The 25,222-nt window shown below is 41.1% G+C and overlaps 1 protein-coding gene and 1 pseudogene across 1 annotated transcript in view; both read right to left on the bottom strand.

Annotated features, from left to right (window-relative positions):
* The window catches only part of XRN2 (5'-3' exoribonuclease 2), a 125,879-nt gene that overhangs the window by 22,790 nt on the left and 77,867 nt on the right, over nucleotides 1-25,222 (bottom strand). The window contains exons 18-27 of the mRNA XM_020790516.3: nucleotides 24,571-24,678; nucleotides 24,141-24,230; nucleotides 23,522-23,594; nucleotides 23,256-23,339; nucleotides 22,497-22,594; nucleotides 22,330-22,409; nucleotides 21,332-21,388; nucleotides 16,877-16,945; nucleotides 16,551-16,685; nucleotides 15,002-15,141 (exon numbers count right to left, since the gene is read on the bottom strand). Of these exons, the coding sequence (XP_020646175.2) occupies nucleotides 15,002-15,141; nucleotides 16,551-16,685; nucleotides 16,877-16,945; nucleotides 21,332-21,388; nucleotides 22,330-22,409; nucleotides 22,497-22,594; nucleotides 23,256-23,339; nucleotides 23,522-23,594; nucleotides 24,141-24,230; nucleotides 24,571-24,678 (934 nt within the window). The remainder of the gene's footprint in view (nucleotides 1-15,001; nucleotides 15,142-16,550; nucleotides 16,686-16,876; nucleotides 16,946-21,331; nucleotides 21,389-22,329; nucleotides 22,410-22,496; nucleotides 22,595-23,255; nucleotides 23,340-23,521; nucleotides 23,595-24,140; nucleotides 24,231-24,570; nucleotides 24,679-25,222) is intronic.
* LOC144589364 (U1 spliceosomal RNA) lies at nucleotides 18,356-18,508 on the bottom strand (annotated as a pseudogene).

The following is a 25,222-nucleotide window of genomic DNA, read 5'->3' as shown; positions in this document are numbered from 1 at the left end:
CATTGACTACGCAAAAGCCTTTGACTGTGTGGACCACAGCAAACTATGGCAAGTCCTTAAAGAAATGGGAGTGCCTGACCACCTTATCTATCTCCTGAGAAACCTATATATGGGACAGGAAGCAACAGTTAGAACTGGATATGGAAATACTAATTGGTTCAAAATTGGGAAAGGAGTATGACAAGGCTGTATATCGTCTCCCTGCCTATCTAACTTATATGCAGAATAAATCATGCAAAAGACTGGACTGGAGGAATCCCAAGCCGGAATTAAGACTGCCGGAAGAAATACAGTGGTGCCACGCATAATGAGTGCTTCGTTTAATGACAAATCCGCATAGGGATGTGTTTTTTGTGATCATTTTTGCTATCGCATTGCGATGTTTTAAATGGTAAAACATTGCTTTGCGATAATCGGTAAGCGTTTCGCTTACCGATTTTCGCATAGCGATGTTTTAAGAACAGCTGATCGGCAGTTCCAAAATGGCCGCTGGGTAAATAAAGTGGCCGCCCGCTGTGTTTTTGCCCAGATTCCTCGCTTACCGGGCAGCAAAAATGGTGGCCGCATGGAGGATTTTCTCAGAACGGTGAGTTTTTTGCCCATAGGAACACATTACACCTGTTTTAATGCATTCCTATGGGCTTCTTTGTTCCATATAGCGACGAATCTGTATAGCGACGATTTTTCCGGAACGGATTATCGTCGCTATGCGGGGCACCACTGTATCAACAATCTCCGATATGCAGATGATACCACTTTGATGGCAGAAAGTGAGGAGGAATTAAAGAACCTCGTAATAAGAGTAAAAAAGGAGAGTGAAAAAATGGTCTGAAGATCAACATCAAAAAAACTAAGATCATGGCCACAGGTCCCATCACCTCCTGGCAAATAGAAGGGGGAAGATATGGAGGCAGTGACAGATTTTACTTTCTTGGCTCCATGATCACTGCAGATGATGAAAGTAGCCACGAAATTAAAAGATGCCTGCTTCTTGGGAGGAAAGCGATGACCAACCTAGACAGCATCTTAAAAAGCAGAGACATCACCTTGCCAACAAAGGTCCGCATAAAGCTATAGTTTTTTTCCAGTAGCGATGCATAGAAGTGAGAGCTGAACCATAAAGAAGGCTGACAGCCGAAGAATTGATGCTTTTGAATTGTGGTGCTGGAGGAGGCTCTTGTGAGTCCATGGGACTGCAGGGAGAACAAACCTATGAATTCTAAAGGAAATCAACCCTGAGTGCTCACTGGAAGGACAGATCCTGAAGCTGAGGCTCCAATACTTTGGCCATTTCATGAGGAGAGAAGACTCCCTGGAAAAAACTGATGTTGAGAAAGTGTGAAGACAAGAGGAGAAGGGGACGAGATATGATGAGATGGTTGCACAGTGTCATCGAAGCAACCAACATGAATTTGACACAACTCCAGGTGGCGGTGGAGGATAGGAGGGCCTGGCGTGCTCTGGTCCATGGGGTCATGAAGAGTCGGACTAAACGACGAATATAAAAAATTACTATACAGCAAATCAGTTAAGATTTATTGGAGGTATTATATACAACAAAGGAAAGTTGATAGTGTCATTGAAGCTACCAACATGAATTAGACCAAACTCCAGGAGGCAGTGGAAGACTGGCGTGCACTGGTCCATGGGGTCACAAAGAGTCGGACATGACTTAACAACTAAACAACAGCACATTTGAGGGCTTCAGAAGCACAGAAGAGAAAGAAAATCATTAAACAAATAAATATGCAAACACATATACTCCACCCAATGTCGTTAACCACAGTCCCATTTATTCACATCTGGCCCATTCATCAAGTACAATAGCCACTGATTAACAGCACCGCCTTATTCAGCTTTATTCAGATTATAAATTCCACAGTATTCAATGGGGCTTACTTTCTTCTAAGTTTGCATAGGGATTGTGGTCTCAGGTTTCACCACTACAGTGCTGCCTTGCTTAGCAATGTTAATCCGTGCAGCAAAAATTGCTGCTATGCGATTTCATCGCTAAGCAATTTTAAAAAGCCCATAGAAACGTATTTAATGTATTCCTATGGGCTTAAAAACTAACCTTATGCGAAAATCCTCCATTGCGGCGGCCATTTTCAGTGCCTCTAAAGCGAGGCAAAACAGCAGGCGGCCATTTCGTTTACCCGGTGGCCATTTTGAAACCGCTGATCAGCTTTTAAAAAAGGGGTGCTCTGCGATGTTCGCTTCCCTGCGATCATCGCAAAGCAAAATTTCCCCATAGAGGCCATCACAAAGCGATCGCTCTTGCGATGGCAAAAAGTCCATCGCAAAGCGATTTCATTGCTATACAGAGCAATCGCTATGCAAGGCACCACTGTATTATTAAATAAATAATGATAGAATGCCAACCACAATGTTGCAGCCTATATTGAATGTATTCACCTTTCACCTTGTTTGTTTCTTGTAGACCACCCTATGTTTTTTAGATAGAGTTGGCAGTCAATCAATAATTAGGTTATGTCATACCATAGCTTGATAAGTGGTTTAGGCATCAGAGTCAGAGGTCAAGAGTTCAATTATCCACTGTGCATCCTGTAAGAGCCAGCGTGTGTGGCCTAGTGCAAGCTGTACAGTCCCAGAGCACCTCCAGGAAATGGTAAACCACTTCTGACTACTCTCTACCTAGAAAACCCTGAAAAGGGTCACCATAAGTAAGACTGATTTGACAGCACATTGCTATATTATATTATATATAACTTGTTTCATTGCAGAATAAATATATATACTTGGTGATCAATGCTAGGAACACAAAGCATTGTAACAACCTGATACTACTAAATACCACCCACTTCAGATTTTTTTATTAGTACAAATGTACAATATACTACAAAAATGTGGAAGCAGCAGCATCAGTTTAACAAGCCTTATAATAAAGCGGCTGCTGTTCTTCTAAATAAACAGACCAGTATGAAACAGACCAGAATGAAAGGAGCAAACTATCAATAGCTCCCTTAGTTCAAAACACTTAAATCCTGTATCAATCACATAGCTTTGGTTTCAGTGACATTTCTGATTATCTTCAATGATGTTTAAGTACAACCTAATCGAAACAGCTGTTTTCAGGAGTTGAGTAATAGACATATACACAGGACTGTAATGTTCTGTTAAATTGTTAATATTCAGAGATGTCAAGGCATACCAATAATTTACTAGAAAGCCATATTGCCTTTGTCAACTGGAACAGTTTTTAAAAAGGAAGAAGTAATGTCTGAAAGGTGATCTGAGCCCTTCTCTATGCAATAACAGACTTGGATGGCTTATGTTTTAATTGTCTGACCTGAACAGAAGCCTTTTGTGGTAGCTCTTGAGAGAACCATGTACAGTGCAGGCAGGCTTGATTGACACAGATGTAACTTTACCATGTCTGCAAAGACAGCCTCATTTTCAATACTGGCAATTAGTGCTCTGCATGTTTTTTCAATCAGAACGATTCACAATTACAGACAAACAAACAAAGCTTCTTGGACTATCTTAATGAGAGAACAAACACAATGCAATGAAATTCAGAGTGTACAGTAAAGTGGTTGCTTTACTGTAGGAAGCAATCACTAAGTGGACATTTAATCTCTAGAATTCATTCAAAGGTACTGTCCACTCAAGATAGCATTCATTTGAGTGGAAAGAATGAAATCCTCATCAATGCTAAGTATTCTTAGACTTACCTTGATACTTGCTGACCAGCTTATTCTATAAAACAAGTTAAAAGATGTGTAGCAGCCTTTTCTGTACAAAACTAGTTCACATCTCTCTATTGTTATTATAAATGACCAGCAAAAAGCTGTAAAATTTCAAGGGCAGAGTAGGGCTCTCTGGCCCATTTCTCCTTTCAGAAGTATAATGGTGGAGTTTTTGAGAGAGAGAGAGAGAGAGAGAGAGAGAGAGAGAGAGAGAGAGAGAGGCTTCTAGCCCCTCCCACTATCATGCCCTACTTAAACAAAGAGATTCAAAGTCAGGGTTTCATGGAAGATTACTACTACTAAATGGCAAGAAGCAATAGACTGAGAAATATATTGTGAACACTTTCACATTCAACTGTGGGGAGGAGTCTCTATGAAAAGCACTGTTGTAGACTGTTGTTGCTGAAAGTGCTGGGGAGCAAGGTGTGGAATGCCCTATCATCATCAACAGCTCTGCTCAGCTCTTGCAAAATCAAGGCCATGACTCCCTATATGGTGTTACTCCCTCTCATCTTTGGTCTTCCTGTTTTCTTGCTGCCTTCCATTTTCCTAGCATTATTCTCCTTTCCAGTGAGTTCCGCCTCCTCATAATGTGTTCAAGTACAAGAGCCCCAGTTTCATCAGTTTTGCTTCTAGGACCCACTTGTCTTAGTTCTGGACTAGAGGTAGGTGAGCCTGTTTCCCTTTTTATAATAATTGTATTTCAACAATCATAATTTTTTCATCCTGTTTCTGCATCAGCATGAAGCCTAGGGTTTTTAAAGCCTGCAGAAAACTTGCATGCATTTTGCTAATACAGTTTTCCCAAACACATGCTTTGAATTATATTTTTCATGTGTACATATTTTTGTATATGTATGCATATTCTGATCAGAGAAATGAAGTGCAAAATGCTGAGCAGTACAGAAACTGAAGGACAATATAAGAACATAAGAGCCCTGCTGGATCAAGCCACGGGCCCATCTAGTCCACCTTCCTGTATCTCACAGTGGACCCACCAGATGCCTCTGGGAGCACACCAGACAACTAGATACCTGTCTCTTGATACCCCTCCCCCTGCATCTGGCATTGGAAGGTATCTTCCTCTTAAGCCTGGAGAGTATACATCCCCATCATGCCTTGCAACCTCTGATGGACTTTTCTGACAGAAATCTGTCCAATTCCCCTTTAAAGTCATCAAAGCCAGATGCCATCACCATATCCCGTGGGAAGGGGTTCCACAGACTAACAACACGCTGAGGGGGTTTTTTTGGTCTGTTCTCACTCTCCCAACACTCAATTGGAGTGGATATCCCCTGGAGCTTCCCTCTATCCACTTTATCCTTCCCCTGCATAATTTGATATGTTTCAATCAGGTGCCTCAAGCGCCTTTTCTCTAAAGAGCCCCAAATGCTGTAGCCCTTCCTCATAAGGGAGGTGCCCCAGCCCAGTAATTACTTAAGTCGCTCTCTTCTGCACCTTTTCCAGTTCCACTATGCCTTTTTTGAGGTGCAGCAACCAGAATTGTACACAATACTCCAGGTGCGGCCTTACCAGCATTTTGTACAATGGCATTCTAATGTTGGCTGTTTTATTTTCAATCCCCTTTTTAATGAGACCTAGCATGGAACTAGCCTTCTTCACTGCTGCCGCACACTGGGTTGACACTTTCATCGAGCTGTCCGCCAGCACACCAATATCTCTTTTCAGCTCAGAACCTATCAGCTGATAAATAAAGTTTTGATTTTCTGCCCCAATGTACTTTACATATACTTATAATGAAACACATTTGCCATTTTGTCGCCCATTCTCCCAGTTTGGAGAGATCCTTCTGGAGCTCTTCACAATCCCTTCTGGTCTTCACCACCCAGAAAATTTCGTGTCATCTGCAAACTTGGCCACCTCACTGCTTATCCCTGTCTCCAGGTCATTGATGAACAGGTTGAAAAGCACTGGTCCCTGGACATATCCCCGGGGCACACTGCTCTTCAACCCTCTCCATTGTGAAAATTGCCCATTGACACCTACTCTCTGTTTCCTGGTTCTCAACCAATTCTCAGTCCATAAGAAGACATGCCCTCTTATCTCCTGGACTGTGGAGTTTAACTGCATTCCAATCATATTTTAATTCAGGTACGGCAAATTAGATTTATTATTCAAATATGCACTAAAATATTATTCCCCACGTATAGGGATACACTGTAATGCAGGAATATGGAAAATGTGGCCCTTCAGATATTGTTGGACAGGAACCCCTGTTATCCTTGGGCAACAGAGATCTTCTGACTGCATCCAAACAACATTTGAAGGACGACACATTCCTCAACCCTGTTCTAAGAGTTCCAGGCATGTTATGCAAATATCTCAATAACATACATAATCCCACACTAAAACAGAGTGTTGAAAGTAGTTCTCCATATTCAAGGAAACACTACTCATCTAAATAACATAGTTAGTCCTTCATTTTTAAAGAAGACCATTTCCATCTGATTTATCATTCAGGAAAAAAAGAGATGAGCGGTTAAGGCTGAACAGCAGCTCACCAATGACTAACTAGCTCAATATGAACCTGGAAGATCTGGGAACATTTGGGGTAGGTTAGCTGGTCCTGCACTTGTTGGGGCTGTTACTTCCTTGCTTTCTCATTTCTCTCTTCCTTTGTGAACCCTTGATTGTTTGTATTTCAATTTTTTTTGCAACCTCTTGTTTCTACAGCCTTTCACCAGTTTGATCTCCAGTGAGAGCTTCCCAATTGACACGGTCAATATTAAATTCCTTCATCTAAATAATAAGGATTTAACACTAACTCTGAACTTTATGACCATGTAAGAAAACAAGGTAATAGACAAATGAGACAGACACATCAACAACAACTACAACAAAAAGATACAGATCATGAGAAGAGAAACGGCAGTTATAAATTTGTTGGCCTTGAAAATGTAAGCAGTTTCAAGAATGGCGCAGTGATTTAAGCTGTCCTCGGCAGTGGCTCCTCAAGTGACAGCTTATATGATCAGCATGGCAATCAAAGCCAAGGCTCATGTTTACTGATTTAAGAAACACTTTTCTTTCTTTCTTTCTTTTTTGATTAATGGAAAGTCAGCTAATTGACAAGTTTATTGATTGAAATGAAAGCAATAGAATCAGATCCATGGGATAGGAGAAACCAAGCCTGTGTTCAGATGGTATTACTAGGTACCACTTGACTTCTGCAAACTATCAGCATACAATTACTCATCAGCTGAAAACTGGCACATCAGTGTCAAATCAAGGAAAACACTAGCCCCCACTGTTAGCACTGGAAGAGTTCAGATTGGATTGACTGTATTATCCTGCCATACTCTAATTTCGATTCATTTATTTTTAAACGATATCTTGGAAAATAAAAAAGCATAACGTATTAAGTTCATGAGTTCATGTTCTTGGAATGTGGTAAAATTCAAGAAAACAGAAATGAAGTGGCATTCAACAATTTCACAAAGCAAATTTTGAACTGGATCTTGGAGAAATCAATACACTGACAAGCGGCTGCAACACAATTTCACATTTCCCCCAGCCCACAACATACAAATAAAACAACATAGATAGAATTATTCCTGTGATTTCACACTGTGTTGCTGGAACTCCTTGAGTTCCTCAATAAACTCAGTTGTCTGACTAGCTGTCCACAGAAGACTGCTCGCTATCACTGATCCTTCCTTACAACACACAGCCATGCAAAACTGTTTAAGTGTATTAGGGCACAATCACTTTATATAGGGTGTGGCAGAAGCCCAATAACAATTGCCAGGGTCCCACATAAACTGCATATGACCTTTAGAATATGCTCCAGAATCCCACAACAGATGCAAGGTACTCTATGAAAAACACGATGAGATACAGTATATAGGACAGCCTCAGGGAGGGTAGACAGACTTAAGATTTCATAGAAAGGAAATCATATTATTTTGGAGCTACCCATGAGAACTTGGTGCAGAGCCTGAGGAAGGTAAATTATCACTGAAAGCTCGCTCTACGTTTTGTTCTTAGCTCTATTTTCTTAATGGTCCAATAAAGGTATAGCCTATTCCTGCATTTGTATAGTAAGGAAATGTTGCCTTTACATTGTATTTCTTTTAGATTTAAGGGTAGATTTACTGTAATGACTCCTTCACAATAAGCATGTTTCTACACAGGGCAGCAAGGACTTTATGCTTATTGCAAGCGAAAGCAGAGCTCAGGAACATTATTGTAGAAGTTAGCAATATTTTTTAAAAAGAGGTAATCTACTGCTCTTTACCTGTAAGTAATGCATTAATTGTTACTTTGTTAAAGTCTGCTTAAAAATAACAACATCCAAAATACTATAATCCTGATACAGTATTTTGAAGCAATGAGAAAATGCACTCAAAACATCAAAACCTAATGACCTTAGTATCGGCTGCATTATTTTTCAAAGTGAGGCCACTGTTCCTATACATTTGCACATGCAAGTACCCAGAATCACATAGTGAGCAGTAGCTTGGAGTAGTCCTGAGGTGAACAGTATACTTTCTTTCATGATATCAGGTACCAGATACTAGAAAAGATAACAAATGTGACCTGTGTTACAGTATATTTACGACCCTTAATAGAAGAAGAGTGCTTATGTTCAAGGCTCCAGTCAGACAAGGAAAAAAAAAAGGCTTATTCAGCCCTTGTTCAAGGGGGACAAAGCACAGTTCTTTTCTTTCTCAGTCCACCATTAACCTGCTGTGCTAAAACAAAGCAGGCAATGCAAAACACCTCACTCTGAGACACTACAGAGCAGCTGGGCTAGATGGGCGAGGAATCTCTCCTGATACGAAATCACTTCATTATAGTTGTAGAGAACAAACTCTGGACTGCGAGCCCTGCCCTGAGCATTTTATAACTATACTGTGGGCTGGAGTGTGTGCCCTGCACATGATCTGATGAGTGGGAAAGGGGAAATACATTTTTTTCTTCCTGAAACATCCCCATGTAATACAGTAAGGTGCGAGTTCAGATGTTTGAGAGCGTATCTCCTCCAACTCTACTCCCTCCCTCCAGAGAATTTTTGGCAAACTGTTATGACTCAAGCAGGCTCATTGCCTCTCTGCCCTCCTTGTTTGTCAACTGATACATTGAGATTCAATGGTACTTTATAGAGTACCTTAAAATGTAGAAAACAACACATGGCCCTGTTTTGTTTCAGAGCTGATAAGCATTCAGCCACCCAAGGCCATTATAGGGAATGCTATTGAGCTAGGTTTTCTTTGTATGCTTGCTAACTGACAAGAGCTGCGACAAGAGGGATCAGGTGAGAGCTACACTGACTCCGGTGCCGTTCCCACCCTTGGAGGTTAAAGGGCAAAGAAAAGTAAGAGATTAAGAAGAAAGTCACCAAGTTTTCAGAGGAAGAATGGGAATCAGAAGAATGAGGAGGAAGTATCAGAGGTGGAGAAGGAATCGCTGGCTGTAGTGTTCACCCTTATTATGTTAAGTATTTATGAATATTCATGTTTTAGGCTAATGTTGCTAAGAGGCGGAGCCGAGAGAAATGTAATAAAGAGGCGGAGTCAGAGAGTGAAACAGTCAGTCAGTAAGAGAAGTGAGAAAGTGGAGAGAGAGAGTGTGGTATTTGGGAGCTCTGAGGTGTGATTAGAGTGAAGAGTGAATAAGTACTGTTTAACAAATAGAAGGTTGAGACTGACGATCAATAAACCTGTAGAAGTTACCTATGATTAATAATCAAACATATGTAATCAATAAACAAGTTTTATTTAAAAGACAGTGAAGTTTTGATCCGCATCTTCATCTTTCCATAAGTAATGTTGATTTAGTGATCAACTGGTAAGGTAAAGGTAAAGGTTCCCCTTGACAATTTTTGTCCAGTCGTGTTCAACTCTAGGGGGCGGTGCTCATCCCCGTTTCTAAGCCATAGAGCCAGCGTTTTGTCCAAAGACAATCTTCCGTGATCACATGGTCAGTGCGACTTAGACACGGAACGCTGTTACCTTCTCACCGAGGTGGTCCCTATTTATCTACTTGCATTTACATGCTTTCGAACCGCTGGGATCAACTGGTGGCAGCGGGTAAAAAGGAGTATTGGTTTGCCTTCGTGTGCTCTGTGTTTGGGGATTCAGGGAGGGGCCACAAGGGGCGAACGCCACACTGGCCATTAAACCAGTAGATCTTTCTATTAACATGGGAAAGTAAGTTTTAATTTTGGAAGAATTTATTTGGTGGTCATTTGATGAACATTTTGGCTTGCCTTCTTCAAAATGGAGTGGATCCTTCCTCTGGCTTGCATTCAAGTTATTAGGTGACAATCTTGTCCCTTAACCTCACCAATCTTCCTTCTCTGAATGGGTGTCCTGTTTCTCATTAAGGGCAAATGGCAACCATTTTGTGATAGCACTGACAAAATTTCCTCAGAATTCCAAATATGTTCACAGAACTCAAAAGATTGGGTATGCCTGTTTTACACATATATCAATAATATTCATAACATATCTCCAAAGTAGGATGCTTTTATCGCCAGTCTCATTTTATAGTTGGAAAATTGAGACTGGGAGAGTTGAGGCCTAAAGCTCACATAATGTTTCATTTGTTAATTCATCCTCATACCCATTCCTATTAGTTTCACCCGTGAGTAGAGATGGGCACGAATTGCCAGTTTGGGCTAGTTTGGCTGACGGCCAAACAGGTGTCCCACAGTCAGGTGCCCCATCCCCTCTGGTGGGTCCCCACTTGGAAGTAGCCCCCCCCCTCCTCCAGGTGCTGCACCTGAGTTGCTGCCTGCTGGGAGGGACGTGGTGTTGAACTGCAGAACACCTCTTTGCCCATCATCTGAACCAGCACAAATCACCAGTTCATGCCAATCTCTACTCATCAGCATAAAACAAATTCTGTAACTTTTGGCTCAAGTTATGAAATCATAGTAGACACTATCTGTCACATACTGAGTTGTGCAACTAAACACACACTGGATAATGTATTTGGTGATTTCTTCACTTGAAGCAATTTGCCACCAGAAGTTACACTGTTTGTGTTACACCAGTGACCACTAATTTTTATCCTGACCTGTGAGGAATTGTAAATAGTGGTGCCTTGACCTACAAACAATTTGACTTATGAACAGTTCCGTTTGCAAAATTTTGCTTTGACTTGCAAACGGAGCTTTAACTTATGAACAGAAAAAAGGCAGGGAAAGGGGGCGGGAAATTCAAATATACTAACCATTGGTGGTGAAGAGGCTGCTTCTTTGTAGCTCTTTCGCCCCAATGGTTAGAGCAGGGGGTCAGGGAACTTTTTAAATTTTACAGTACAGAAAAGTACTGTACCGGAAAAGGGATGCAGTGGCCCTGTCCGCTGCTGGGTCCTGTTTCCACCGGGCCAGGGACTGAGCATAGCCCGCCGTTGGCGGGTGGCTCCTGGGCTGCTCTTTGGGGCTCATCGCCCGATGCAGCCAGCAGTCACAGCAGCGGTCAGTCCTTGGCCCGACAGGAATGGGACCCAGCAGTGGTAGCATCGAGTGAAGAGCCCCGAATAACAGCCAGGCTCTACATCGGCAGTGGAGCCCGGGAAGCCTCCTGGCGGCGACGGCGGAGTCTGGGAAGCCTCCTGGCAGCAGAGCCTGGGAAGCCTCCTGGCTGGCCTTCCACTCGCTCCTCGCTGCCCTCCACTGTAGATTCAAGATTGCCAACTTACCCAACTATAAGGTTGAACTGAAATATTTATTTCAAGATAAGTGGACCGATGCCACCACTGGTGCCCGATGCCGGATCCAGCTCTGGAACCAGCACCACTGGCTGCTCGCCAGGGCCTCAGCGTTCCTTGCCACCCTCTACCATTTGAATTTCCTGCCATCGGCCCGCGGAGGGTGGCGAGAGCACCGAGGACTGACGCGGCCGTCCCAGTGAGCAGCTACTGGTGCTGGTCCCGGAGCTGGAGTCAGCATTGGGCACCAGCGGCGGCATTGGTCCGCGGAGGTTGGCAAGGAGCAAGCAGGAGGTGAGCAGCCGAAGCACCCCAACCAGGCTCAAGCCTCCCGGCTGTGGCAGTCGCAGCAGCGGTGGAAGCCCGGGAGGCTTAGGAGGCTTCGTAACAGCAAGGTGCTGCTTTTTAAAAAAAGTTTTTGTTTTGTTGGTGGGGGGGATTGAGGGTTGGTGTTGTTTTGTTTTTGGTGTTTTTGTTTTTTGTTTTGGCAGTCCCAGCATGGGACTTGCTCTGTTTATTTTTATTTTGGTATTCTTTTGAAATGCTGGAATGGATTAGTCAATCAATCAATCAATCAATCAGACCTTTATTGGCATAGACGAGACAACGTATAAAAGGAAAATTAAAAGAGGAGTGCAGTTTGCTGGTCTTTGTTGCACAGGATTGTAACATAGTGTAGAAAGGATGCTACGCTCGCAGATACATCCTGTAGAGAGTCACTCAGCATAAAATAAACTTTATCAGCTTCAGAGAGGCCTGATTTGTTTTTTAAAATTGGTTCTAAAAATTGGATACGAGGGGCAGTATACTTGGGACACCCTAATAGGATATGGGAAATTGAATCGATACAATTTTGTTTACATGAACAAAGCCTATCTGCGTGGGGGGTCCTTAAAAATCTGCCAGTCAGGACTGCAGATGGCATCACATTAAACCGGGCCAATGAGAACGCCCTCCGGTGCTGGGGGTTACTTAGTGCAGAAAGATATGAAGCTATATGTCCAAATTTGCAAGGGAGAGACAATTTCGCTGGTGAACAAGTCTTGTTAGCCGCATTATAAAGATTTTGTTGCTCAATATCCAGGACTCTTCGTTTAATTATTTGGAACGTTTCAGAGGCAGACAGCATATAAAAAGAGTCCAAGCATAGACCCAAAGCACTAATTTTTTTCTCGATGATGGCAAGCCAGTTGGAGGGGGACAAATCTTGAAGTAATTGAAAAATGAGACTATTTGGATCAGGGTCGTTATGAAGTCTCAGCCAGTATTTGAAGGTAATCAACCAGGCTCTAGATTCGATTGAAGTCTGTCCAGTTTCCAGGCAAAGAGCAGCGTAAGGAACGCAATTAGGCAGCCCTAATATTTTGCGAAGAAATTTTGACTGGATACACTCAATAGAATGGTCGAATGAGCTAATCCATATAGGGCAACCATATAAAATTTGGGCCTGAACTTTAGCGTTAAAGACCTTTATGGCTGCAGGGATGAGTTGGTTGCCAGTATTGTAGAAAAACCGGGAGACTGCAAAGGCGCTGGAAGTGGCTAGATTTGTAACAGAATTACGGTGTTGTGTCCAAAATAAGTTATATTGAAAGTTGATACCAAGGTATTTGTAATGCTTAACCTGTTCTATTATGTTACCATTGATTACCCATTTTAAGGGTCGCCAGGATTTGGAGAAAACAAGAATTTTTGATTTTTCGCAGTTTAGTAGAAGCTTGTTTTGGTTGAGATATTCGAGGCACCTGGTAAGTAGGCGTTTCAAACCCACACGGGTGCGGGAAATTAGAACGGCGTCATCCGCGTAAAGGAGCAGAGGGACTTGTAGGGAGCCGATTTTAGGAGAGTGAGCATCTATTTCAGCCAAGAAAGGAGCCATATCATTGAGGAACAGGTTAAATAAAGCGGGCGCTAGGATGCAGCCCTGTTTGACGCCTTTATTAACCGGGATCTTTAATGTTAGTATTCCAGTGGGGGAGCACTTGACTTGGCATGTTGTAGAAGTATGCAGTCTTTTGATGAGGAAGAGCAGCCTTTGATCAATGTTCAGTTTGTTTAGTTTGGTCCAGAGAAGATCTCTGTCAATAGAATCAAAAGCTCCCTTCAGATCCAGGAAAGCAGTGTAGAGTTTGCAATTGGGCTTCTGTGAATATTTGCTGGCCAAATGATAGAGAACTAGACAGTGGTCTGTAGTTGACTTCCCTTTAGTGAACCCGATTTGTTCAGGCCCAGGGATTTTGGACTGTGCCATCCAGGAGGCAAGTTTGGCCATTAGATGCTTTGCATAGAGTTTCCCGATGATGGACAAGAGACTAATTGGCCTATAGTTGGAGGGGAGTGAACGGTCTCCCTTCTTGAAGATGGGAGTTATAATGGCATTCGTCCATGCTTCTGGCATTAAGCCAGTTTAGTCAGCCATTGAAAAGGTGGAAGCAAGAAGGGGGGCCCAAAAGTCCGAGTCATGCTTTAGCATTTCAGCTGAGATGACATCGGGGCCAGGGGCTTTTCCATTTTTGAGTTGAGAAATTAACTCACGGACTTCGTCGGGTGTGGTCAAGGGCCAGTTGGGTAAGGCGGTCAATGGGGGATCTAAAGAGTTTGGAACATCAGTTTGTCTTTCATAGAACAGAGCTGAGAAGTGTCGAAGCCACTCCAGTGATGAAACTGTGGAAGCCTCTGGATCAGCTTTGTGAGAAGACCCAGATATTATAGACCAGAAGAGTTTAGGTTTATTATAGATTGTGGCTTGATATAGCTGTTCCCACTGGGAAAGTGAAAGGTCTTCTTTCTTTTTCTGAATAAGTTGTTGGAGTTGTTTTTTAAGGTCAAAGTATCTTAGAAATAGAGATCTATCATTAGAGTCCCGGAATTGGCGGTAAGTATCACGGATGAGACGTTTCAGTTCACGACACCCCTTGGCTGCCCAGGGAAAACTATAAGGCGTTCTTAAGTTCCTTTGAGATCTTGGGCTCTGGATCAAGGAATCAACTATGTGGGAAAGTATAGCCTCGTATCTTTTAATAAATTCGGGGGGGTCGTCAGATGAAGTACAGTGTAGCCGGAGTTCTAGCATGGTGTGGGATTTGATTAAGTTAGAAAATATTTGAATTGAGGCCTCGTTCCAATGGATTTTGCATAGGGCCTCAGTAGATTCAGCAGGGAATTGTTTGGCTAAAAGAGAGCTTGGCTGGTAGTGAAGCTTAATTATCAATGTTAAAGGAACGTGGTCGCTATCTGTGTGGTCGCCCACTGCAAAATCATAAACGTATGGCAGAAAAGAAGAAGAGATCACTATATAGTCAATTACGCCAATTCCGGTGATTTTACTTTCCTGTCACCCAGAGGAATGGATTAGTCACATTCCCAGGCATTTCAATGGGAAATTGGGCTTTGACTTACGGACGTTTTGACTTATGAACGCCATTCCGATATGGATTAAGTTTGTAAGTCAAGGCACCACTGTAGATTCAAGATTGCTTACTTATACAACTATAAGGTTGGACTGAAATATTTATTTCAAGATAAGTAACAGACAATAAAGGCAAACAAAACTCTCATTATTATTATTTTTATGGCCAAATGATGTAATTAAAAAGAAGAAGAAAACTTACTTGATAACAATTTTGGAATCTGTTGTTGTGGTCTGCTCAGTAGTGGTCTGTACATGTTCCCCTGACTGTAGGCACCAGGAGGACCAATATTGCTGTAAACTCCACTTCCTGACTGTCCTCTGTCCCTTGGCATTACATGGCTAAATATGAAGGAAGAAGGGGGGATATCCTTGTTAGCTATGGAAAGCTCAGTTCCATACATGGTGAAAGAACAAACGTTGCCCTTCAGGTTAGAACAGTGGCAAATTTCTGACAACTCTAGGCCTGGCCAGATATTAAAGAGCATGGGAGTCTACTACATGCAATGAGATATGAAGCAGACATCACATATGTCTATCACTGTGGCCAAAAAAAATGTGTAAATAGGGCATTTGCACATAAAAATGTGCCTGTCCTATTTTATCTGTCCAATTCTTTCTTTACTAACAAGGAGCAGAATGCAAATGCAAATTAGATGAATGCACATACATTTGTACACAGAGATGGCTGAGGCTGCATATTAGGTTTTATTTACGGGCACCAGCGTAGAAGGCGTGCATGATGTTGTATCTAGCATAGGAAATAACTGGGCTCATGAAGGTCTGAACTAGTTCTCTCTAAGTTTTCTGGTCTCCACATCTGGAAAAATAAAGTGCTAACTACGGCTAAGAAGGCCTTAGGTAATTTACTTGGGGATGCTCTTGCACGCATCATGGTCAAACAGGTAGTGACAAACAGTACAAACAGGTAGTGACAATAGCCTAACAAAATTTCACTCAACTTCAGTTTATATGCTAGTTGTAGCCCTACTGGGTTGACAGAAGCTGCTCTCAATTACCCATGATCTACTAGTAATTTTCAAACAATGGTTAAACCGCTGTACTGCACCAAAACTGTGTTCACGACCTGGGATTCAATCCCAGGTAGCTGGCTCAAGGTTGACTCAGCCTTCTATCCTTCTGAGGTTGGTAAAATGAGTACTCAGCTTGCTGGGGGTGGGGTAATGTGTAGCCTGCATAATTAACTTGTAAACCGCCCAGACAGTGCTTGAAGCACTATGGGGTGGTATATAAGCAGCACGCTTTGCTTTACTACTGCAATGCACTTTACACAGGGCCTGTGAACTTCAACTAGTACAAAATGAGTCTGCCTGGATGCTAATGGGGGCCAGAGTCTCTGATCAGCATCCTCTTTGCTCAATTTATGAAACAGATATTATTGGGAAAGCTGCAAATAGGCTATAACAGCACTGTCCCTCCTGTATTCCCCAACACAGGCATACAGAGACATATTATCTCTGGAACTGAAGGTAATATATAGTCCCCATAGCTGATCTCCTTTCAAAAACACTCAACCTGGCAATTATCAATGTAGAAGTTTCTTTTCCTTAATGGGATTCAAAATACTAAAAAAGTTCTTTGCAATCTTATTTTGTTCAATATTTAAAATATATCCAGTCCAGTTGAGGAACAAGAACAGCTTTCTTTTTTTCCTTGTATAAAAATATATAAATAAATGCATAGTGGCTGGATACTAAAGGAGAGATGTAACTGTAGTCAGGTTTTCTTACCCTAATGTTCTGAATGATGACTGGTCCAAATGAACTTGTCTCCTATCACGGTTAAAACCAAGTTGTGGTCTCCAAGGTCTGCCATCATTGTTAGTTTTCTCCCAGTCACCCGGCTTCAGAACAGGTGAAGGCTTTCTGAATGTTCAAGTGACAAAAGATTACACTAACAGATGAGAAAGTTACAGAACTGCAAGAAACCTAAAAGGCAACTTCATATCTCTGGCACATGGTAGAATCAACCCCCCAGAACAAATTCCAGAGATTCTACAATAAAGAAATATATTTAGAAGAACTAGCAATTAGATGCAATCCATGAAGATACTTACTTTGCCCCAGATAACAACACTGCCTTAAATACAAAATCTTCTTGGTATTGTGGATCTTTAAAGTTGATACTGAGAATGAAATATAGTTTGAACAATATGAGATATTAGCATATGTCATGTGACATCAAAGTGAACAGCTTACAGTATTTGCTTCCTCTGCTACCATATTTTATTCATGCTTTATGTATCTGGATCAAAACTGAAGTCAGGCATGTATAGGTGATGTGTCCCATCCATCATATATTCTGGCAGGTTTAGCAGCAGAGGGGTGCTAATTTGAGTCTTTGGACTCCCAGCTCCGAGAGCTGAATGCAAAACCACAAAACTATACCCCAATAAAGCCAGACATTTACTGGACTACATTTGCTATGCTGTGTCATTGGTTCTGCAGGCCTGCTTTGAAAAGAAATATAATTGTATGCAAGATAGTCTTCAACTTTCCATCTAGCTGCATGCAGAGGAGGCTTGACAGCGCATATAGATACCATGACAACAGCATCCTAGAAGAAACTCTCAGAAAGATTGCTTGTGACACCCAAAAGATATGTATATTTTCAGATATACTTGTTTTAGTTAGATCATAGCTCTGCTCTCTCAATTTCTCTTCCTTAGCATGCAGAGCTAGGCTCCTGAACATCTTGGATAAGTAAGCTGGCTCACATCGCTAGATTTACAAACTTAAACTGTACTATCAAATGCTTGACTTGTATGGAAATACTAAATCCCAGTTTCATATCATCTTATTTTTACCACACAGATTTCCAATAAATCCAATTTTTGCACACCCAGCAGGTGAGTCATCAAAGTATATACATGCATTTGTGAAGTGGCCTAGAATCTCTAACAGTTTCACTAGTACCATGAGCCAACTTTTATACTGGAGCCAGTTCAGAAACAGAACAGAGTTTCCCAGACTTCTGATATCTGAGGCATACTATCTTCTGAATTGTAACGGGAGGCATACTTTATTCCTGCAGTTGAAATGTTTTAAGAGGGTAAGAGCAAAAATTACCCATCCACTCAGGAACCAATCCCATGTTGCTGCATAGTCACAGCTCCAGCCATGCCTCCTGAATGAAATAAGGCCACAGCAGTGAATTATATAGTGGTGAAGCAAACAGGCTCCTCTGTGAAGGGGCTGGTTTGGCTAACAGGACCCATTCACATTACCGTATTTTTTGCTCCATAAGACGCACTTTTTCTCTTCAAAAAGGTGGGAGGGAAAGTACATGCGTCTTATGGAGTGAATGCAGTAACCCAGGGCTCAGCCACCACCACCCAAAAGCCTCCCACTGCCATGCTGGGAGGTCTCTGAACTGGCAGCAGAGACTGCTTGCTATTTAGACCTCACCATTCTGCACTGCTAGCTTTCCAGGACCTGCTTCCTGCAGCCCACCTGGAAAACCAGCAAGGCAAATAGGCCTATGGCAGCAAACAGTGAAAATAGCCAAGGACCAAAGGATAGTTCTAGAAACACCAGGGGAAACCATAAACACAGTCTCTCACTTAGGCAGTTGATTTTCCCATGTTTGGGGAAATCACAGGAGTCAGCTCATCTGAAGTGCAATAGATGAGCCTTACCCTGGGAAAACCACTTTTACAACAATGGTATCTCCCCTGCCAGGTCTGAGTTTGAACAGCCTCTAAGCCTCCTGGCCCTTTGTGAGCCCTACCCTCCAAAGGCATGGTGACCCCCGGCTGCACCTCCTGATTAGAACAGGGCTGCATAGCCCCAATCCCAAAAGAGGCCAGGAGAGCTCTTCAGTGTTTTGGGGTGCCCTGCAGGACCCCCATCAGGGGCTGGATGTTCCTCCCACAATCCTTCAGTGCACGGATATTAGCATATCTGCCTGCTTGCATCACCCAATTGGCTATTGGAGAAGCAAAGCAGGAAGGAGGAGTCTCTTTCCCTTCACCTTCTGCAGAGAAGTTAAACCATGTGACCAACCAGACATGTGGAGAACCAGAGAGAGAGAGAGAGAGAGAGGACAGAAACAAAAGCTTCTAAAATTGCCAGTAAGTTTAATATTTTTTTATTTATTTTATTTATTTTATAGGCCTTGGTAGTAAGCTGCATCACTTCCCCACAAATTAAGCCTAAATAGAAGTAATTTTGCAGATATTTAAAACATTAAGGGACCTGGGGGGGAGGCTAATGTGTATTGTTAGCCAAATTTCATTCTGAAGCACAGAATGATTAAAAAGGCACTGAGCACATGCAGAATAAAGTTCAAAAGGGAAACTAAAAGGGACCTAACACTCCTTTCCTTAATATATTACCACTAGGGCTACAGGTTTTATTTGGTGTATTAGCTTGCCACAGTTTTAATGGACTCATCAGGAGTAAGGCAATTTGGAATTGCAGAGGGCAGATCTGAATCACAGATCTGAATATGTCCAAGTAAAGCTTTGAAATCTTGAAAATTGGTTTAAGAACCCAACATTTCATAAATAGCATTTCACACGTACACACACACAACTGGAAACAGAAATTTTAGTACTATTTTTGTGTTAATAAAAGCTGCATGGTGTCACTCCCCCTGTATTTATTGGTTTTTCTTAATCATTGTTGTTCTACAATATTGCTGGTAGATTTTATCTTTTTATTGTGATTCCCAGCTACTGTATTTTATCCTATTGTAGTCTCTAAAACTGGACAACCATCTGTCAGATCTGCTCTGATTTGGATTCCTGCATTGAACCAGGGGTTGGAATTGATGGCCTTACAGTATAGGCCTCTTCCAACTCCATTATTCTATGATTCTGTGCTGCTTTGAGATTATATTTGTAAAAGCAAGCAGGCAGTAGATGTCGTGATGTATAAGGGGCACATTTTTCTTGCAGAGTATGGGAACTCATTCTACCAGTGCAAGGATGATAAAGCAGAAAAGGCTAGCATATAACATTCCTTTTAAACTAGAGGTAGTAAAATATGCTAAGGAGTATGGAAACAGTGAACAGTGCAGAGACATTTTGGGCCTCCTCATCTGAAAAAATGATTAAAGAGTGGAGGAAACAGGAGGATCAGCTGCAAAAAGCTGATAAAAGTAAGCACACTTTCTGTGGACATGCTGCATGCTGCAAAGTAAAGAACTGAATGATGGAGAGAGAAAACTTTATTGCTGTAAAGAAGGAAGGGAGGAAGGGAGGGAGTGGAAGTGAGGCATGCTTTGCTGTTTGCTTACACCTGTGCTGGTGGTGATTTCTTCATCATAGCTCTTATTGACTACCCAGCAACAATCTGTTTATTCATCTCTTTCAGTGCAATAACAATTCATTATAAGTGTTAAAACTTGAGATGGTAATTCCCACTCATTGTGTGTCATCTTGGTGTAGAAGTCTGCTTCATGATTCTCCACTTCTGGTACATGTATGACTTGTGAAATGACATGCTTGAGAATACACCAGTCCCAAAACTGTACTGTTAGTAGCAAGAAAGACATGGATTTTGTTCCTCCTTGGTGGTTGATATAAAGCATTGTAGTGTTGTTGTCTGTGGCTATTGGAATAACTTTGCCAACTACAAATTGTTCAAAAGCTCTCACTGTGTTGTACACTGCAAGAAGTTTGAGGTAATTGATGTGACAACATCTATCTATTGCTACTGCCTTATGAATTTGCCAGAATATTTTTTCCCTGTTTTCCTCTCCTAAAAATGAGGTGCGTCTTACGGAGAGGTGCGTCTTATGGAGCGAAAAATACGGTATTTATTGTGGCTCACAGACATACTTGAACATACTATATGGGAATTACTGCACTAGAAGTATTATGCAGTTTTTATGTGATAAGAAAAGCAACAGGAAGAAAGTCTCTACTTGAGGAGAGCACATTAAGACTACCACAGGCAATTAAGGTGCTGAAATTATCATTACTGCCAAGGTGCTGATGGAGACTGGAGGGTACCAGCTCCTCCTGCAATTTCAGACATCATCTGGATATAGTCAGAAGGAAGTGTATTTGATTCATTGTTCTTAAAAAAGATGCCCTTCTGAGGATTAGCAGCTCAGTTGTTCTACCAGCCCAGAGAAGAAACAGCTTGGTAGATGAAGGAATGTCCACCTTCACTAGTTTTGTTCCTTCTCTCACCATTTTATATTCCTTGGTACCGTGTTTCCCCGAAAATAAGACAGGGTCTTATATTATTTTTTGCTATTTTTTTCATGGATAATGTTCTACATTTATTCAAATACTGTACAACCATGTCATCTTCTTCTGGTTGATGTACAATGGTGGAGGGCGGGGTTTCACTTAACTGGGGCTTACATTATGAACATCCTGAAAAATCATACTAGGGCTTATTTTCAGCTTAGGTCTTATTTTCAGGGAAACAGGGTAGTCTCAAAATAAGAAACAAGCCATGAACTGGTTGAATGTCACAACCACTGGGGGCTCTGTATTGTGACCTTGAACATACAGCTAAAGTGCTTGGAAAGTATTCAGCCAAATTTAGTTTACCTTATTGCTGAATTTTGTGTCAGATCGTGTAGCATTGGCACAGGAGAAGTCACTGTTCTATGATATAAGGAAAAATTGACAAATATTCAGAAGAAAATCTCTCTGCTGAAGAAGATGTGGAAAATATTTCATAATGTAAGAGATTTCTACATTGCTTTTCATTAAAAAAATCCAAAATGGTTCCTAATATGCCAGGACTAGACCACAAAGAATATTTTGATACAAATGGATACTGAATTTGTCCATATGACCAAAGTCTTGACCTAAATGCTGCACAAACATTCCCAAGATCAAAAACTCAAATGGCAAGATCACACATGAATACCCACAGAGCAAAACTAAAACAAGTGAAGTCAAATTGGTTCTGTCCAAGCTTAAGTAAAGGAACCGGAAGGGCAGCACAAAGAAATGTTCTCAGAAATGACAGATGTCTAACTGTACATTCTATGCCAACTCAATGTAAACATAGCAGAAGACATAAATGATTAACACGATCTATTAGACAAGAATTCAAATAAGTCATATTGAATCAAAATGCATTAATTAAAAAGCTAAACATATCTTAAGCTAAGCCACACTTCTATCAACTTGAGCTAACCATTCCTTCTGTCTTTCATTTTTGCAGACTGAAAATTGACCTTTAACGCCATTATAAAACTAAGACACCTCCTTTAAGTGTGCTATACTTCAATTGCCCCATTCTGCACCCAATCCAATTTCCTCCACTAGTGGTCTCCAGTTGTCATTGTATTCTAAAAAAAAAAAAAAAAACCAGTGGTGATGCTGCTGGTGCAATCTACCTTCACCTGGGATACGACCCTCTCTGGAGTTTCCTGGTGAAAAATTGAGCAGCTTTGGATTTATACTAGGGACCGCATCACAGATTTGCTTCCTATGAAGAAAATTCATTTAGATTGGTTTTTCTTTTCTTTTCTGAAGATTCCTAATAAGGACACATTCTTCCTCAGCAAATTGAACTTAATATAAATGACACTTACTTATCTGGAATAACTGGATTTTCATTCAGGGAAAGTTTTCCTTGAATACCATGACACAATTCAGGGGGCATGTCTATTGGCTGTTGGGGAATAATAAAATCCTGATCAGATGAGTAAGGGAGACATCCAGGACAAATGAAGTACACACAAAAATTAGTGTGACATACCTCTTTTTCACCAGACTTATACTGTTCAAGAAGGAAGTCATGAATTGGATGATGTTTCCCAACAAAGAGAACATCCCCACCAAGACTATTTCTTCTCTCTAAAGAAAGGAGTGAAGTAATAGCACTTCATTAATACAAATGTTTAGAAAGAATACAAAACCAGCCTCATACAGTTTATAATCTACCTTTTCAACACATACGAAAACTTTTTCTCTCAGCTTATTGTGCATTTAAGACTGCACAAGGATGCAGCCTTGATGTGCCAAATGTATTCTTCTAACAGGCAGTGAGATTATCTGACCCATGCTAACTTGATACTCCCACAAACCCTTATACTGCTCCCAGGCACCATCTTTCTTATAATGGCAATGGAGGCCCAAATGAAGATGAGAAAAGCTCCTCTTTAAACTACTGTTTTGGGAGGAAGCTACCAGGATTTGCCTGGTGGAATTCTTGGAGAATTCTGGGAGTCATTGTCTAAAAATACAATCTCTGGAGTAGGATTCAAATATAAGGCTCAGCAGATGCACTGCTAACCAGCCTTGTGGCACAGAAGCTTAAGCTGCAGTCCCAGCTTGGGATTTTAGGTGTAGCAAAAGAAAGAAAATGGTTTGTTGTTTCACTTGTTACTGTTGTATTTCTCCTGTCAGACAAGGGAAGTACCTTTTAAGATTTTCTGCCTCATGAATTAAAATAACTCGGTTCAAGTATCTTGGGGCAACCTTTATAAGAAGCATTACATAGGCCTACAGATCTTACTTTCTTCAGGAGTGAGGTCAGGATACACTTCTTCTAGAGCAGCTCTAAGCCGACGTTCATCAACAAATGGCAACAGAGCAACACCTACAGAAAACAAGTGAATAGACCCCTTATTTTCTATCCAGTAGTACTATGGAGAAAATAAAAAGATACAGGGAGACCCTTCTGCAAGATTCAGACAAAGTGATCACATTAATTTCAATTAAAGAGAGAGCTGAGTTCTACCAAATCATTATGATCTTCAACTAATGCCATAAATATTTTACCTTGCCAAGCATATTTCTTTCCATTCAAATCAATAGCAAAGTCTTCAGGGTAGAAGTCAATTATACTTGATTCCTGTTTTATATAAAAAATTGTAATGTTTCAGAAACTGAAGTATTGTAGGAAGTTACTTACCTTCTTCCCTCAAACTTATAAAGAGTAAGTTGAAATAAACAGTACTTTGGTATCAGCTTTTAAACAGCCACTTCTGAAATTTGAATTTTCACAGAGTAAGACTGGCATCTGCTAAATCTCTAACACTTCAAGAAGTCCCAGTGGCCCAATAAATTATTTTGCTATTGGCAGTCCCTTTTGCTAGGCTTATTTTGGGTACCTGCTTCTTGACCAAGGTTGAGTAATCTATTCACCCAGTTCTTACTTCAAAACTCACCACAGCTAACAAACAACAAACTGGGTACCAACCGAGATAAGCATCCTAGTTCAACCAGTGTGAGCATAGCTTTAACATCTCTGCCTTCAGTGGACAGGGTAAAAATACCCTTGCTCTTTAGAAAGGCATCAAAGCTGCTAAGAGAATACTTAAAAAAAGAAGCCCAAATTGTACACAGATTTAAAAAGGGGGGGGGGGGAAGGAAAAGCACAACAAAGCAGTTTGCTTACCGGATCACTCATAAGTTTCCGCCAAGTTGGTGGGAGAAAGTTACCACTGGCTGCTGGAAAGACTCCCATAAGTTGTTCAAGAGGTTTGAACTATTAGAAATGAAATTAAGGAAACAACAACAACAAAACCTAGTTCAAACACCCAGTAGAAATAAACAACAATAATTTACAATAATTGACCAGGATCTAATATTGTTCTATTATTCTTCCACAAGCTTCTTTTTTGCCCCTTCCGAAGTTTTCTAGGCTATCTGAAAATCTGCTCATCAGTTCTAGCTATTCAAGGCAAACTTTGAAGGCATATTAGAGGCAGTGGATGTGGAAAGGAAAGCATCTGCCTCCTGGTTCTGCCAGCATAACTGTTTCAGTTAGTGAATCAACAACACTGGATATTTGCCAATGAATTATTATAAAAATAAACAATTCTTACCGGCTTTGTTCCCTTTTCAAAGTCTGACGGCATGTCTGTTATCCCTTCAAAATCTGAAGCAAATGGTGCATAATGGAAAGGATAATACCATTTCCAGGAAGCACACCCCTAGATTAGAGAACATAAGAATTCAAATCATACAAAGAAGATCTAATAGCTTCCCATTCTCTTCTGTAAGGAACTCACTAGTACTAAAAACCATTTGTTTATTGCTGTGGCATAGCAGCTCTTCACAGCATGGTCACAACTAATCTACCTAAATATTGTACAATCAAGCAAATGATTTTTGTTTTTGCTCAATAGTAATAACATTATTTCATAAACCATTCTGAAACACTGGATCAATGGTATTCAAATCCAACATATAAAATAGCAGCTAAATTTTTATTTTTCAATAGTAAAAAAACTTTATACAACTCATTTGACATTTCCTCCCATATTGCAGATCTTTCAACTACAGTTCATAGCAAGTATGGGAAATGTAGTCACTGAAAGAGCAGTAAATGACATTATCCATAAAATAATTAAGCTGCAGTCAAGTAACACTGAGTAGAACACTTAAGATAATAACATTTTCAGGGATAAGAAAGCAAAGGCTAATATCCTGTTGAGCACCAACAGATCGTAATTCTCCACTAGAGACCAAGTAACA

This window comes from Pogona vitticeps, chromosome 4 (assembly GCF_051106095.1).
Source record: "Pogona vitticeps strain Pit_001003342236 chromosome 4, PviZW2.1, whole genome shotgun sequence".
NCBI lineage: Eukaryota > Metazoa > Chordata > Lepidosauria > Squamata > Agamidae > Pogona > Pogona vitticeps.
Note: the sequence above shows the minus strand (reverse complement) of the source record. Positions and strands in the feature narration are given on the sequence as shown.